At 45.7% G+C, this 17,630-nt stretch overlaps 1 protein-coding gene across 1 annotated transcript in view; it reads left to right on the forward strand.

Moving 5' to 3' along the window:
* The window catches only part of NCBP1 (nuclear cap binding protein subunit 1), a 293,702-nt gene that overhangs the window by 78,267 nt on the left and 197,805 nt on the right, over positions 1-17,630 (forward strand). The window contains exon 6 of the mRNA XM_030194457.1: positions 9,839-9,960. Within this exon, the coding sequence (XP_030050317.1) occupies positions 9,839-9,960 (122 nt within the window). The remainder of the gene's footprint in view (positions 1-9,838; positions 9,961-17,630) is intronic.

A 17,630-nucleotide genomic window follows, 5' to 3' on the forward strand; every position in this document is an offset into this window, starting at 1 on the left:
AAGATGGTAAGCACCCTGGAACAGATTAAAACAGTTACTAGAGCAAGGCTTGACAAAACCCCAGATGCCAGATTACCATGATGCCTAAAAAAAAATCTGACCTGGCATCTAGGTTTTGTACCTTGAACTGAACATATTTTTTGCCCCTCTCTCTCTCCCTCTCCCTCCTCCATGTTCTGAATTGATGTCTCTCGGTCTCCCCCCCCCCCCCCCCCGAAGCATGTCTTGATCATCAGTGTCACGTCATACTGCTCTGGCTGGTGTCAGGTTATCTCCGCTGAATATTCGCAGTTAGCCGCTAACCAGCTGTATCGCTTGACATGCGGATATTCAGCACCAAACTATGTTTAATGGTTAAAATAGGCCGCATAAATAGCAGGCCTATCTTTATCTGCTAAGCACTTAACTGGGTAGCGCCGAGTATAAACTTAACTGTGCCTTGTGGGATGAAGGGGAAGACCCCAGGTATTTCTCTTCTGAGGAGTCTTGTGGTCTTCCTTCTGATCCAACTCCTTCACCTGAGAGGAAGCTTTCTCCACCGGAGAGTCTCTCCTCCTCGTCATTTGTCCGGGAACTGTCTGTGGGCATTCCCTTCCCGGTGGTCACTGAGGATGAGCCCAGGACTGAGATGCTCGAGGTCCTTGACTATCCTTCACCACCTAAGGAATCGTCCACTGCCCCTTTGCATAATGTCCTTAAGGAGACATTGCTTAGGAACTGGATTAAACCGTTCAGTAACCCCACTATTCCCAAAAAATCTGAGTCCCAATATCGGATTCACAGAGAACCTGAGTTGATGAGGTTGCAGTTACCTCACGATTCTATGGTTGTGGATTCCACTCTCAAGAGAGCCAGGAGTACTAGGGATTTTTCCTCGGCGCCCCCGGGGTGAGAGTCTAGGACTCTGGACTCTTTTGGGAGGAAGGCCTATCAGTCCTTTATGCTCGTGTCCAAGATCCAATCATAACAGCTCTACACGAGCATCCATATGCGGAACAATGTTAAGCAACTGGCGGACTTGGTAGACAAGCTCCCTCCGGAGCATGCCAGGCCTTTTCAGGAGGTGGTCAGGCAGCTGAAGGCGTGTCGTAAATTCCTGTCCAGGGGTGCTTATGACTCTTTTGATGCATCCAGAGCCGCTGCTCAAGGTATAGTGATGCGCAGACTATCATGGCTGCGTGCCTCTCACCTGGACAATCAAACCCAGCAGCGGCTTGCGGATGTTCCTTGCCTGGGGGATAATATTTTTGGCGAGAAAGTCGAGCAGGTAGTAGAGCAGTTCCACCAGCGGGAAACCGCCCTCGACAAGCTCTCCCACCTGGCGCCTTCAGCATCTACCTCAACAGGTAGACGGTTTTTCCGGGGAAGGAGGACTGCTCCCTATGCTTACAATAAGCGTAGGTACAATCCACCTTCCCGACAGCCTTCTCAGGCTCAGCCCCAGCGTGCTTGTTCGCGTCAACAGCGTGTGCCCAGACAGGCCCCTGCGGCTCCCCAGCAAAAGCAAGGGATGGGCTTTTGACTGGCTCCAGCTGAGCATAGCCGCCATAAAAGTACCTATGCCGGACGATCTACCCTTCTGGGGTAGGTTACAATTTTTTCACCAAAGGTGGCCTCTCATAACCTCCGACCGGTGGGTTCTTCAAATAGTCCGGTTAGGGTACTCCCTCAATTTGATCTCCAGACCTCCAAATTGCCCACCGGGAGCTCAGTCCTTCAGCTTCCACCACAGGCAGGTACTTGTAGAGGAACTCTCTGCCCTTCTCAGCACCAGTGCGGTCGAGCCCATTCCTCCCAGGCACGAAGGGCTGGGATTCTATTCCAGGTACTTTCTTGTGCAAAAGAAAACGGGGGGGGGGGGGGGGGGGATGCGTCCCATCCTAGACCTAAGGGCCCTGAACAAATTCCTGGTCCGAGAAAAGTTCAGGATGGTTTCCCTGGGCACCCTTCTTCCCATGATTCAGGAAAACGATTGGCTATGCTCTCTGGACTTAAAGGATGCTTATACACACATCCCAATACTTCCCGCTCACATGAAGTATCTTCGATTCCATCTGGGAACACAGCATTTTCAGTATTGTGTGCTGCCCTTTGGTCTCGCGTCTGCTTCCAGGGTGTTTACAAAATGTCTAGCGGTGGTTGCAGCGTTGCTATGCAGACTGGGAGTGCATGTGTTCCCTTATCTCGACGATTGGTGAAGAACACCTTGGAGGCAGGAGCTCTACAGTCCATGCAGATGACTATTCAACTGCTGGAGCTACTCGGGTTTGTGATAAATTACCCAAAATCCCAACTTCTTCCAGTACAAAAACTAGAATTCATAGGAGCTCTGCTGGACTCCCAGACGGCTCATGCCTATCTCCCCGAGGCGAGGGCAGACAATCTTCTGTCTCTTGTTTCCATGGCCAGAGCGTCTCAGCAGATCACAGCTCGGCCAGTGTTGACTTCTAGGCCATATGGCCTCCACAGTTCGTGACACCCATGGCCCGTCTTCACATGAGATCAGTCCAATGGATCCTAGCTTCCCAGTGGTATCAAGCTGCAGGGAATCTAGAGGATGTGATCCAGCTGTCCACCGATTTTCACAATTCCCTTCAGTGGTGGACAATTCGATCCAATTTGACCTTGGGACGTCCCTTCCAAATTCCTCAGCCTCTGAAAGTGCAGACCACGGATGCATCACTCCTGGGGTGTGGAGCACATGTAGATGGGCTCCACAATCGAGGAGCTTGGTGTCTTCAGATCAATCTCCTGGAGTTGCGAGCGGTCTGGAACGCTGTAAAGGCTTTCAGAGATCGGCTGTCCAATCAAATTATTCAAATTCAGACAGACAATTAGGTTGCCATGTACTACATCAACAAGCAGGGGGGAATCGGATCTTGCCCCCTGTTGGGAAGCCGTTCAGATGTGGCTTTGGGCTCGCCGTCACGGCATGTTTCTCGAAGCCATGTATCTGGCAGGCATAAACAGCAGTGTGGCCGACAGGTTCAGCAGGATTATGCAACCTCACGCGTGGTCGCTGAACTCGGGCGTGGTACGCAAGATCTTCCGAGACAGGGGCACCCCCTTGGTGGATTTATTTTGCCACTCAGATCAATCACACAGTCCCTCAGTTCTGTTCCATACTTCAGGCCCACAACAGACTAGTGTCAGATGCTTTTCTCCTGCATTGGGGGAAAGGGCCTTCTGTATGCATATCCTCCCATACCTCTGGTGGGGAAGACCTTTGCTGAAACTCAGGCAAGACCGCAGAACCATGATTCTGATTGCTCCCTTCTGGCTGCGTCAGATTTGGTTCCCTCTTCTTCTGGAGTTGTCCTCTGAAGAACCGTGGAGATTGGAGTGTTTTCCAACCCTCATCACTCAGAACGAGGGGGCGCTTCTGCATCCCAACCTCCAGTCTCTGGCCCTCACAGCCTGGATGTTGAGAGCGTAGAATTCGCCTCCTTGGGTCTTTCTGAGGGTGTCTCCCAAGTCTTGCTTGTTTCCAGGAAAGATTCCACGAAGAGGTGTTACTCTTTTAAATGGAGACCCCTGCTTGAATACCTTCTATACTTGTCAGACTATACTTGTCAGAGTCTGGTCTTAAGACCAACTCCGTAAGAGTTCATCTTAGTGCGATTAGTGCTGGTCATTATCGTGTAGAGGGTAAGCCTATCTCTGGACAGCCTTTAGTTGTTTACTTCATGAGAGGTTTGCTTTTGTCAAAGCCCCCTGTCAAACCTCCACCAGTGTCATGGGATTTCAACGTCGTTCTGATGAAACCTCCTTTTGAGCCACTGGATTCCTGCCATCTGAAGTACTTGACCTGGAAGGTCATTTTCTTGGTGACTGTTACTTCAGCTCGTAGCGTCAGTGAGCTGGAAGCCTTGGTAGCCCATGCTCCCTATACTAAATTTCATCATAACAGAGTAGTCCTCCGTACGCACCCTAAGTTCCTGCTGAAGGTGGTGTCTGAGTTCCATCTGAACTAGTCAATTGTCTTGCCAACATTCTTCTCCCGTCATAGCCGCCCTGCTGAACGTCAGTGGCATATATTGGACTGCAAGAGAGCATTGGCCTTCTATGTGGCGCGGACAAGCCCATTCAGACAGTCCGCCCAAATGTTTGTTTCTTTTGATTCCAACAGAAGGGGAGTTGCTGTTGGGAAACGCACCATTTCCAATTGGCTAGCAGATTGCACTTCTTTCACTTACGCCCAAGTTGGGCTGACTCTTGAGGGTCATGTCACAGCTCATAGTGTTAGAGCCATGGCAACGTCAGTGGCTTACTTGAAGTCAGCCACTATAGAAGAGATTTGCAAGGCTGCGACGTGGTCATCCGTCCACACATTCACATATCATTACTGCCTTCAGCAGGATAGCCGATGTGACAGTCGGTTTGTGCAGTCGGTGCTGCAGAATCTGTTTGGGGTATAGAATCTAACTCTACCCCCCCTAGGCCCATTTTTATTCTGTTCCAGGCTGCGCACTCAGATGTTTCTTCGTAGGTCAATCTTTGTTATGTCCTCGCCGTTGCGAGGCCCAGTTGACCTTCTTTTGTTGTTTTGAGTGAGCCTGGGGGCTAGGGATACCCCATCAGTGAGAACAAGCAGCCTGCTTGTCCTCGGAGAAAGCGAAGATACTTACCTGTAGCAGATATTCTCCGAGGACAGCAGGCTGATTGTTCTCACCAACCCGCCCACCTCCCCTTTGGAGTTGTTGTTCTTTATTTGCTTTTTGATATAACTGAGGCGGGAACAGACGCACGCGGGCGGGAAGATGGCTGCGCATGCGCAGTGCATCTGTCCCGCGTTCCGGAAGCTGTTACAAAGTTTGTTGATTTTTGTGGAAAAAAAATCTCTTTTCCTGGGCCGCCGTGGACGCCGACCCATCAGTGAGAACATTCAGCCTGCTATCCTCGGAGAATACCTGCTACAGGTAAGTATCTTTGCTTTATATGGGATTTTTAATTCTCTCATTCTTTCAGTGACCGGTCTGAGCTCCATCTGGCGCTTGTCACGCCCGCTATATCTTGATATATTTTGATTGGATAAGAATCCCATTGTAAGTTTGCAGTCTTTCTTGCTGCTTGCAAAAGTTTTTCTTTCACCTTATAATATGTGAAGCATGCCACGATATCCTTCGTCTTATTGTTGCGTGGCGTTCCCAAGGCCCTGTGTTCTCTATCCAGCTGCACTATAGTTTCCTCCGTGCCCAGAAGCGTCTATGCAATGGATTGTACTACATGCTCACAGTCCATATATGCTGGTGTCTCTGGTATCCCATGGAATCTCAAGTTTTGCCTCCTCTTCTGTTTTCAGTATCTTCCAATTTGTCCGAGAGGGCAAGATTAGCCTCTGACAGATCTTGGAGCTAGGAAGATAATACATTCAATGTCTTATCATGTTCATCCACTCTGTGTTCCGTGTCCTCCACTCTATGACCCAAATCTGCTATCTCACAGTGTAAATCCGCTCTTAATGTTGGTATCGCTTCCCGGACTGCCTGTAAGTCAGTTTTAATTTCACGGAGGCACTCCCTTTTCTCCCGAACTGGTTCTCTCGGTAGATCCTCGGACTCCTTTCTTTCTAGAAACAAGTCTGGTGATAGTTCCGCTTGGGCTGGTCTTGCCTCATGTACAGAGTTCTTTGTTTGCAGAATCTGCCTCATGGCTGTATTCCCCTGCATTCCCGGGTAAACAAAGCTGGATAAATCTATGGTGCCGTTCGCCTTACTCATCCCTTCTTGAGTAATATGCCATCGTGGGGGGGGGGGGGGGTCTCACCCTATGTGACCAGCTTAACGCCACCAAGGTCTGCAGGAATATGCTTATTTATGGGGGTTAGCACCTGGAGCCTACAATATCCCTATAGGTGCCTACATGGTTAGCAAGCGCGCTGTGTTGGCGCACTAAAAACACTATAACAAACCTTAGTAAACAGGGCCCATAGCGCGGAAGGCTAGTATGCCTGGAGCGCTTTGAGGCTTTTTCCTCCTTTTTTTTTTTTTTTTGAGTAGTTCCTCAAAAGCTGCTACATGCAATGTTGCAACTGAGTGTGCAAAAGAAGCAATACTTTGAATTTGTGCAAAACATTCGTGTTGAAAACAAAAATTCCTCTTCAATACTAATTCTGCAGGCTCTATCAAAAATGTAGTAGAATCTTGCACAGGCTGGGATCTGGTCAAGAGTTGATTGAATAACTTGAAATCCCCATCTTGGGGATTTCAGGTATATGAGGAGAGAACATCTAGTATAACCAGTAGCATGGTGTCTGATTTATATCTTTCCTTAATTATCCGAAGCATATGTGAAGTATCTTGAATATATGACTTAATTTCCTGAGCCTTTGGTTGTATTAAAAAATATATATATATTCTACAAATTGAGTCAATGGTTCTAACACAGTGTTGAGAGTAGAAACAATCGGACACAAGTTTCAAATGACAATTGTCACATGGCTTCCATAAAATATTGAGTTTTAGATTGTAACACTACAGTTCCACCTTTGTCTGCTTTAGATATATATCAGATCTTCATTATGCCTCGATTCAAGGCCCGTCACTCGTAGTTAAATTTGAAAAATTAAGACCCATATTTGTAGAATCCTCCAGATCCAAGATCCCGAAGGATTAAATTGCTGAAAGTTTGAACAGCAGGAGATAATGAACCAGGTGGACGCTATCGAGAGGGTGAATGAAAAAATGAATTGTCCTTTGATATAGGATTAGACAAAAAATAGTAGTGAAGCTGTAGCTTTTGAATCCGTTTATAAATTGCTACATGAACTTTAAAAGGATCATGCAAGTATGATTGAACAAAACCCAGATCTAGATTAAGTACAGATTCTTGATCTTCAGAAATACTCCTATCTGAAATATTAATCAGTGCTGTAGTTGAGACTGACTGGATCTTGATATTGGACCTTCTCCTGAGATTCTCCTCGACTGGGATCCTGTGCTCCTCATCTGCCTCATGGCTAACGCGGTGGCAAAAAAAAAAAAATCTTTTCCATATTGAACATAATGCTTGGGTGGATAATCATCTTCACTTGAATCTGAATGTTCTGATGAGGCTTTCATATGGTATTTGTTTCAGATAGCGTATATAACCCTATTAAATTGTTGGAATCACGCTAATCTCTCCTGTATTATTATTTTTTTTTTAATCTTCATAGAACATAATTCATCCCCAAAGGAGCACAGAATTCTACAACCCATGGAATCTATTTTCTTTCTAAAATTCATAAGAATCTTGATTTACCCCTGGGTCGTCTGTTTCCATTGCCAATTCTGTGTTAGAACCATTGGCTTAATTTGTAGATTTTTAAAAAATAAAACCAAAGCCTCAGTTAGTTAAGTTTGGACTTGCAATCTTACAGTTTTGCTGTCCTTCTGCAGTAGATCTATTGAAGGATACTCAAAGACAGATAAAAAGTTGAGTGCCAAAAGACCAGACATAGTGACGAGAGAGAGAAACACCAGAACAGCATTGATTATAGAGGTATTTGTCCCAAGTGAGTACTCAATGAATCGTGTAGACAGAGAAAAGATCTTCAAGTATGATGAAATGTAGTTTGGGACCAAGAAAATGTGACAGAAGGAAAAGGAAATATTTACCATTGTCCAAGCACACCTTAATAAATTGCCTATACAGGTAACATGTGATGAACTCCAGAAGGAAGCTCTCTTAGGCACAATGCAGGAACCATGGTGAGCATTAGCACTAGATTTGAGAGACTGAGACTGTACGTCATATGCCCTGGCTTAGGAGTGAGGTTCATTCCTGTCATAGTATGCGCAAAACTTAACCCATCTGGAGGAATTGTCCCAGAAGTAAATTTGGGAAGATTACACAAACTCTATACTTTTTTATACATTTTTACATACACAGAGCCATTACAGTGGGAAGGGCATCAAAACTGCCATTCATGTGCTCATTTTTGAGGGCAGTGGTGGAGAATTAGAGTGGGAGTGGCTCCAAGTGTGTCCCCCTTTTTACAATTTATTGGCAACCTGGCTTTCCTTCCTGGGATGGATTTTTGCCATGCTTTCAAGAATGTATTCAGAAGGATGTAGTGATGTGGCAGCGTTTCTAGGCGTCCAGAATGGGAAGGCTCCCTCATTTGATCAGCTGAAGACTAAGTGGGCAATGGATAATACACATTTCTTACAATATATACAAGCAAGCATTACTGTGCAAGTTTGAAGGTCTTGCACTAGGCGGGCCTCATTTGGACTGCAGCAAAAAAGTAATTTTCTTGGTTAATAAGTTATCCTTTTAGTATAAGCTACTTAGGAGTCGTATCCATACTTCTTACCTTACAGCTCTAGCAGACACGTAGATTAGAGAGGTGAGGGAGGAAGGTACACAACTCATATTGGAAGCATGCCTTGAGAATATTCCTCACAAAGTGAGACTGGCAGACCTATAGGAATTGCAGTGTGTAGACTGCAAATGAGCTTTTTGGTTTTTTTTTCTTAGCAGTAGCAGCCAGGGAGGATGGAGAAATGGGAAGGTCTAACACCAATGACAATGTTCAGCTGTTACAGCAGTAGCTGGATGTCGTCATTTTGGAGCACCCGAGGAAAGGTGGTTTTCGGTTATAACCGAAAACCCCAAATTCCCCCATTGGCTGTGTGTTTTTATCATGAGTTTGAGTTATAACTGAATCAGAAGCACTAGTTACAGGCCCTCAGTTAACACATCACTACTTGCTGAATTGGCCTTATGCATTTACCTTCTGGTATATAACTCAGCAATTATTGGGGAAACGGATTTTGCAGATACAATGGCTTGATACTCTGTTCATAATTCAATAAAATATTGTGCCAATTAATGTGTCCTGTTTATGGTTATTCTTTTTCTTTTTAGTGAAGAAGATTGAGAGAACTAAGGACAGAAGTTCAGTTAAAAAAAAATCTTCCGTTTTTCTTCTCCTAGTTTCTCAGTCAAACCTGCCAAGAGACATAAAAGATGAAATACAGGAGAGGAACATAATTAAATACTGAGGGAAAATGCTTATACTGTCATTGAATAACTCACAGTAAAGTACTGAAAATATATCAAAACTTCTGTGTAAATATTTTTAAATGTGCTCATGATTGTAATTGGAACATCACTAACTGAACAGATCATTGTTTGCATAGGTCAGTTGTTAGTCTATGAGTTCATATAATCACACATTCGATTAAAACGTGACACAACCCCGTGCCAAAACTTGACAACTTGTGAAAACTTATAAATGTGAAAAACGGTTGAAACGTATCTTAAATCAAAAAATACAGCTTGCTAATTAAGCTGCGATTTTTGATTTAAGATGAATTTCAAAATTTTTTTTCACATTTATAAGTTTTCACAAGTGTCAAGTTTTGGCACAGGGGTGTGTAACATTTTAATCGAATGTGCAATGATAATATGAACTCATGGACTAACGATTGACCTATGCAAGCATTGACCTGTTTGGTTAGTGATGTTCCAATTACAATCATGAACACATTTGAAACTATTTACAGAGGAGACGCAAAAGATCAGAGACCGTTATCTCCTGGAGCATTTTTCTCCACAGGATTAAGCAAGTTGTTGAGAGTTAACACTCGGCTTTACTTATATCATTTTTTGGATCAGTGTACACTTTTTTTTTAGTTTAAAGATAAAAAGGGTCCCAGTGAGACAGAGGAACATGGTAAAATGAGGGCTTGCTTTAATTTTCCCTGTGGCACACACGTGTGTGTTTTCCTTCACTAGAAGTAGACCAGAAAAAGTCTGCCTTTGTGCGAATTTAACTATATATACTTTGCTGTGTAGTCAGGTGATAAAAAGAGATTACACCATTACACACTTTTCCTCTTGCTTATAGGTCCGTTGTGACTGGTATGTGTTTGCTGTTCTTTCGTCTTTGCCATGGGTGGGAAAGGAGCTGTACGAAAAGAAAGATGTTGAGATGGATCGCATTTTATCACAAATTGAAAACTTTCTGAAGTAAGTCTATTTGATTTTTATCTTGCTGTTTCATATTTATGTGGGAGAAATGTTACCTGATTGGTTACAGATTTCTATTGAAGAAACAGTAGTTGGAGTGCGTAAAAGATCAGTTTGGTGGTTTTTGTCTTTTTGATATTCTTGAGACTGACTTTTGTTGTTGTTCTTTTTAACCCAAGGGAAGTTGGAAAGAATTATGTAAAAGTGGTCAAAAATGTCTCTATGAGGGCAAAATAATTCTCCAAGGACAGTCGGTCTACAATAGTTTTATAAGTGGGTGATGACATCTGGGTCTGTGCTGGGACCGCTGCTTTTTAACATATTTATAAATGACCTAGAGATGGGAGTAACTAATGAGGTAATTAAATTTGCTGATGACACAAAGTTATTCAAAGTCAGTAAATCGCGAGAGGATTGTGAAAAATTACAAGAGGACCTTACGAGACTGGGAGACTGGCCGTCTAAATGGCAGATGACGTTTAATGTGAGCAAGTGCAAAGTGATGCATGTGGGCACGAGGAACCCGAATTATAGCTACATCATGCAAGGTTCCACGTTAGGAGTCACAGACCAAGAAAGGGATCTAGGTGTCGTCATTGATACGTTGAAACCTTCTGCTCAGTGTGCTGCTGCGGCGAAGAAAGCAAATAGAATGTTAGGTATTATTAGGAAAGGAATGGAAAACAAAAATGAGGATGATATAATGCCTTTGTATCGCTCCATGGTGTGACTGCACCTCGCATATTGTGTTCAATTCTGGTCGCCGCATCTCAAAAAAGGTATATTGGAATTAGAAAAGGTGCAGAGAGGGCGACTAAAATGATAAAGGTGAAGGGATGACTTCCCTATGAGGAAAGGCTAAAGCGGCTAGGGCTCTTCAGCTTGGAGAAAAGGCGGCTCAGGGGAGATATGATAGAGGTCTATAAAATAATGAGTGGAGTGGAACGGGTAGATGTGAAGCGTCTGTTTACACTTTTCAAAAATACTAGGACTAGGGAACATGTGATGAAGCTACAATGTAGTAAATTTAAAACAAATCGGAGAAAATTTTTCTTCACTCAACGTGTAATTAAACTGTGGCGCTAAGTGCATTGAGGAGCTGAGGTCGCCAATGTCTTAGAAGCACACCCTGACATGAGGACCACTCATCCTCCCTGACATCAGAAGTCTGCCTGGCCCTAGCCTTACTTCCCAACTACTGGAGTTGCTGTCAAAGCCTACTCCAGCCCATCCTGATTTGTCTTGCCATGATTGAGACTGTAGAGGTTTGCTGAGCCCTGACCTTATTTCTCCACTGCTGGAATTGATATCAAAGCATCACTCCTTCATATCATAACACATCAACAGCCATAGGAGCCAACTTTTCACAATGATTGGGGGTGTTAAACCGAATGGAAATTACCCGACCCTAGACTTAAGTCAAAAACTTTGCTCAATATTTGGGGTGGTCAAGCACCAACAGATCTTCAGGACATCTCTGTCACCACTCCACTCTGGCCCTCACTGACCTGGTGGATGGTCCAGTCCAATATGGCAAAGGTTAACTCATTCAAATTCCTTAGATCCAAATGGTGGTGTTGACAGATGCCTTCAAGAGTTCATATAGATGGGTTTTGTACTCTGGGTCTATGGTCTGTTCAGGAAAAACTTCATCAGATAAACTTCCTAGAGCTAAAAGTATTTTGGAATGCTCTAAAGTCTTTCAGAGATCAGTTATTCAAGCAAGTCATTTTAACTCGGAGACAACCAGGTTGCAATATGCTATATCGACAAGCAGGGAGAAACTGGTTTGAATCTCCTATGTCAAGAAGCAGTCAGAATATGGAGGCGGAACTACATATTTGGCAGACTGGCTGAGTTGGATTCTGCAACCTCACAAGTAGTCCCTAGGTGAGGGCATAGCTCAAAGATTTTTTTTGAGTGGGTACCCCCTGATAGATGTTTAACCACTTATTACAACAAAATCCCTTAGTTTTGCTGTAAACTAGGATCATACAGAATGTAATCTTGGATGCCTTCCGCATTCAGTGGGGGAGGCTTCTATATGCATATCCTCCAAATCCTATCATAGTGAAAAAATTTTCTGAAACACAAAACAGAATCAAGGGTCTATGATTCCGATCGACCCCTACTGGCTAAGACAGACTGTTCCTTCCTGGAGCTTTCGTCTAGAGATCCATGGAGACTGGATTGTTCTCCATCACTAATAACTCCGGATCAGGAATCCCAAGTTACAGTCCCTTTGGCTTCCTGATAGTGTTTCATGTTCTGTTGGCTTCCGAAAGAGTTTCCAGTAGGAGATCTTATGTTTTTAAATGGAAGAGGTTTGCTGTTTGGTGTAAGGGCATGGCCCTAAGCCCTATTTCTTATCCTACACAAAAGCTATTTGAGTGCCTTCTTTATCTGTCAGTTCTCACTTTAGTGCAGTTGGCACTTATCACCAATTTTTTGGCTCTGTGACAAGCTAATAAAGGTAATTTAATGGCTGCGCCTAATGGAGTCTTAAGTTCTCTTTCTTATCTGTGTTTTCCCTCCCTGGGGGGGGGCTAAGAGATGGAAATACACACCAAATAGAAGGTAAACCCATTCCTGCGTAGCCTTTAATTCATTCGTGGAGCTTGCTTCTGTTGAAGCCTCCCATCAAGCCTCCAGTGTCATAGCCCTCATTGTTTTATGTTCAATCTTTTTTTATTAAAATGAATACAAATTTCAATACAAAATACAACATCCATAACTTTTTCTTTGCTAACACCCCCCTTAATCAACTCCCTCCCTCCATCCCCCCCCCCCTCTCTTCTTAATGTTCAACTATATGGGTACCATTAGAAATTCAACAATCTGCTCCTAGAGGTCGGAGTCAATTTTATTTTTATTTTATTTTTGTTACATTTGTATCCCACGCTTTCCCACTCATGGCAGGCTCAATGCGGCATACATGGCGCAATGGAGGGTTAAGTGACTTGCCCAGAGTCACAAGGAGCTGCCTGTGCCTGAAGTGGTAATCGAACTCAGTTCCCCAGGACCAAAGTCCACCACCCTAACCACTAGGCCAATGTGCTAAGAAGTGGGTTCCATGTATTCTGAAACTGTAATCCAGACCGGGACTTAAAGTCTGCAATTCCCATCCTTTCAACCCGCAAAAGTGTTATCATGCGGGCCCGCCACTGAGAATATGTAGGGTAGTGCTGGGATAACCACTCAGTCAAAATCACTTGTTTAGCAATTATTATAGACTTGTGCACAAAAGCTGTAAATCCTGATGGTATGGGATGAGTTAATACCGGGTGCCCCAACAGTAGCTTCGAGTCATATTTCCACTTTGTCTTCCAAAGTCCAGAAACATATTGTGTCAAACCTTTCCAGTATCGAACTATGCCCCTACACACCCAAAACATATGTCCAAGGGTGGCCCAGGGGTCACCGCACTTAGGGCACTCCCCCCACGGAGAGAGCCCCATATGGAAAGCTCTTCTGGGAGAAATATACAGACGTAGTGCCACTTTATATTGTATTTCCCAGTGTGAGACCATGACAGTATGCTTGCGCATTGTTAAAACATGAGCTTTAAATTGAGACAGTGTAAGGTCCATTGATATATCCTGCTTCCACATGCTCAACAATCTTACATAATCTAATTCCTCAGCAGTGTCTCTAATATGTCTGTGATGAAATTTGAGTGGCACTCTTTGTTGCGCCGCCAGAGAAAAAGCCGCGGCCAATTCCTCCTGTACGTCCTCAGCCAGCTCCTCCCACGGCAAAGACTGCACGTAGTGCTGTAATTGGAGATAAACCTGTCCGAGGGAAGCAGTGCAAATTCAGACAGTAACTCTTGAAAGGATTTAATCCGCCCCTCAAGGGTGATTACCTGTAATAAATATACCATCCCATTCCGCTTCCACCTTTGGAATGTTGGGTAGAGGAGCCCCGGCTTAAAGGCAGGATTCCCACATATCGGCAGGTATGGGGTGGTTTTGGCCGAAAAGCTGTGAAGCTTACAAATCCGGTTAGGGTACTCCCTCAATTTGATCTCCAGACTTCCAAATTGCCCACCGGGAGCTCAGTCCTTCAACTTCCAGCACAGGCAGGTACTTGCAGAGGAACTCTCCGCCCTTCTCAGCGCCAATGCGGTCGAGCCCATTCCACCCGGGCATGAAGGGCTGGGATTCTATTCCAGGTACTTTCTTGTGCAAAAGAAAACGGGGGATGCGTCCCATCCTAGACCTAAGAACCGTGGAGATTGGAGTGTTTTCCAACCCTCATCACTCAGAACGAGGGGGCGCTTCTGCATCCCAACCTCCAGTCTCTGGCCCTCACGGCCTGGATGTTGAGAGCGTAGACTTTGCCTCCTTGGGTCTTTCTGAGGGTGTCTCCAGAGTCTTGCTTCCAGGAAAGATTCCACGAAGAGGTGTTACTCTTTCAAATGGAGGAGGTTTGCCGTCTGGTGTGACAGCAAGGCCCTAGATCCTCGCTCTTGTCCTACACAGACCCTGCTTGAATACCTTCTACACTTGTCGGAGTCTGGTCTCAAGACCAACTCCGTAAGAGTTCATCTTAGTGCGATTAGTGCTTATCATTATCGTGTAGAGAGGGTAAGCCTATCTCTGGACAGCCTTTAGTTGTTGCTTCGTGACAGGTTTGCTTTTGTCAAAGCCCCCTATCAAGCCTCCTACAGTGTCAACGTCGTTCTCACCCAGCTTATGAAACCTCTTTTTAAGCCACTGGATTCCTGCCATCTGAAGTACTTGACCTGGAAGGTCATTTTCTTGGTGGCAGTCACTTCAGCTCGTAGAGTCAGTGAGCTTCAAGCCTTGGTAGCTCATGCTCCCTATACTAAATTTCATCATAACAGAGTAGTCCTCCACACTTACCCTAAGTTCTTGCCGAAGGTGGTGTTGGAGTTCCATCTGAACCAGTCAATTGTCTTGCCAACCTTCTTTCCCCGTCCTCATACCTGCCCTGCTGAACGTCAGTTGCACACATTGGACTGCAAACGAGCATTGGCCTTCTATCTGGAGCGGACAAGCCCATTCAGACAGTCCGCCCAAATGTTTGTTTCTTTTGATCCCAACAGAAGGGGAGTGTCTGTCGGGAAACGCACCATCTCCAATTGGCTAGCAGATTGCATTTCCTTCACTTACGCCCAGGCTGGGCTGACTCTTGAGGGCCGTGTCACGGCTCATAGTGTTAGAGCCATGGTAGCGTCAGTGGCCCACTTGAAGTCAGCCACTATTGAAGAGATTTGCAAGGCTGTGACGTGGTCTTCTGTCCACACATTCACATCTCATTACTGCCTGCAGCAGGATACCCGACGCGACAGTTGGTTTGGGCAGTCGGTGCTGCAGAATCTGTTCGGGGTTTAGAATCCAGCTCCACCCCCCTAGGCCCATTTTTATTCTGTTCCAGGCTCACTCTTAGTTGTTTCTATTTAGGTCAATCTCAGTTATGTCCTCGCTGTTGCGAGGTCCAATTGACCATTGTTTGTTGTTTTGAGTGAGCCTGGGGGCTAGGGATACCCCATCAGTGAGAACAAGCAGCCTGCTTGTCCTCGGAGAAAGTGAAGTTACTTACCTGTAGCAGGTATTCTCCGAGGACAGCAGGCTGATTGTTCTCACAAACCCGCCCACCTCCCCTTTGGAGTTGTCTTCCCTTGTCTTTTGCTTTCTACTTGACTGAGGAGCATGCTCGCACTACGGGCGGGAAGACCGTCGCTCATGTGCACGTGAGGGCTAGCAAACTTTGTTGCTAGGAAGATCTCCCGATCCTGGGGAAGATGTCACCCATCAGTGAGAACAGTCAGCCTGCTGTCCTCGGAGAATACCTGCTACAGGTAACTAACTTCGCTGTACAGTCCCAAAGGGTATGAAAAAAAGTGCTAGGCATGCGCTGGCATTTTGCACATAAGGGCGTCTCCAGACCTCCCATTTTAAAAATTTGAACTTTGGTTAGATATGCCCTGTGCAAAATATGATACTGGCACTCCCTAAGATCTGCATTAACTGTCAGTGTGGGTATCCGAGATGTCGATATAGTGAAGTCTAAAGAAAGATTAGGCCTAACCAAAACCCTGGCCCAGCGCAACCTAATACATTCTTTATCTCGCTGAGCCTGAAGAGTAGCAAATGCTATGTTAAGGTCAGACACAACCTATCTCCCCTCACCAGCTTAAAAAATTGTCGCAGGCGATGACTATATCGTGATTCCAGGGCCTCTGCATTCAACGAGCGGGCATAATGAGTCAGTTGATTATAAGCAAAAATATTATTGATTTCTATACCAATCCCTAAAGCTCCCAAGCTCAGCAGCGCACCCCTATTAGTCAGAAATTGCTTCAACCGGGTAATACCCATTTGTGCCAAACCACGGAAAGTACTATTTTCATTCCCAGGTGAAAACGGATTCCATTTCATCAAGCAGATCAATCCATAGACTGGTGGGTTGTGTCCATCTACCAGCAGGTGGAGATAGAGAGCAATCTTTTGCCTCTCTATATGTGGTCATGTGCTGCCAGAAACTCCTCAGTATGTTCTCTATCTCAGCAGGTGGTGGTCACACACAGCAGGAGCTCTGGCTAGGTCTCCAAGCCTATTCATTTAGGTTTTGTTGAGTACCTGTGGTTGAGGGCTCTTCCTGAGCAAGTGCAAACCTGGTGGTGCCAGGTCCCTCCTTTTCTCCCCCCTCCTGCCTGCTCCGTTGGAAAAAAAAAAGGTCTTTTTTTTTTTTTTTTTTTTTTTTTTAAACGTCCAAAAAGGGCGTTTATTTTAGCTGCTCACTGGGACACCAATTCATTGCAGCTCGGAGCGAGAAGCAGGTAATTTTACCTTTTGTAGCGGGAAAGGGGGTTCCCTGAACGGTCTCCTCGTGGCTTATGGCGTTGGAGGGCAAGGGCGCAAAAAGACGCTCCCCGGACCGCATGCGTGCATCTAGCGGAGAAGCGGGGGGTTCGAAGGCAGAGTCACCTTTTTTGGGCCCCTTTTCGGAGTCGGGAGAGTTCCCCAGTTTTTCCTCCGGTGCGGCGGGTTTTCCCGCCTTAGGCGCCCATCCCCCGCTGGCCAGCTTCCCGATTTTGGCCGGCCACGCTTCTCGGATGGCTTCTTCTTGGGCCGCCCTCGAGGTGGGAGACGTTAATCCTATGGTCACCCTTGACTTGGGCGACGGTAAGAAGGCGGCGAATTTAAAGTGCCATTCTTCCCGCGCGGCTCCTTCGCGGAGTGTCGCGCCGGACTCCATTTTGGATGCGGAGTGCGCCTCTCCCCCGCTCTTGGGAGCGCAGGTTGAGAGTGCCTCTAGGGCCGTGGCCCAGGCTGCAGAAGTGCACAGACTGGGGGGTTTCTCCCCCTAGTTCATTTTGCTGCTGCATCAGGCTTTTCTTATGCAAAACACTGCCCCTGCTCCCCTGTCTGATAAGGGTGATGAGGCTTCTATGATCAAAAGGCCTCGGGTGGATCTCCAGGCCCTGGGGGACTCTGTCTCCTCTGATGTGGATGAGGGCAGCATATCTGAGTTCTCCCAAAGGTTCTTAGGGGATTCTTTGGAGGAGACTGATCCTCGCTCGGATGGAGCGGATGACCCCTCTGCAGCGCGGCTTTTTCGCTCAGAGGATTTGCCCAACCTGCTAGTGCAGGCCATGAGCATTTTGAAAATTTCCTCTCCGGAGGAAGGTCCTCTCTCAG

This window comes from Microcaecilia unicolor, chromosome 2 (genome assembly GCF_901765095.1).
Source record: "Microcaecilia unicolor chromosome 2, aMicUni1.1, whole genome shotgun sequence".
Lineage (NCBI taxonomy): Eukaryota > Metazoa > Chordata > Amphibia > Gymnophiona > Siphonopidae > Microcaecilia > Microcaecilia unicolor.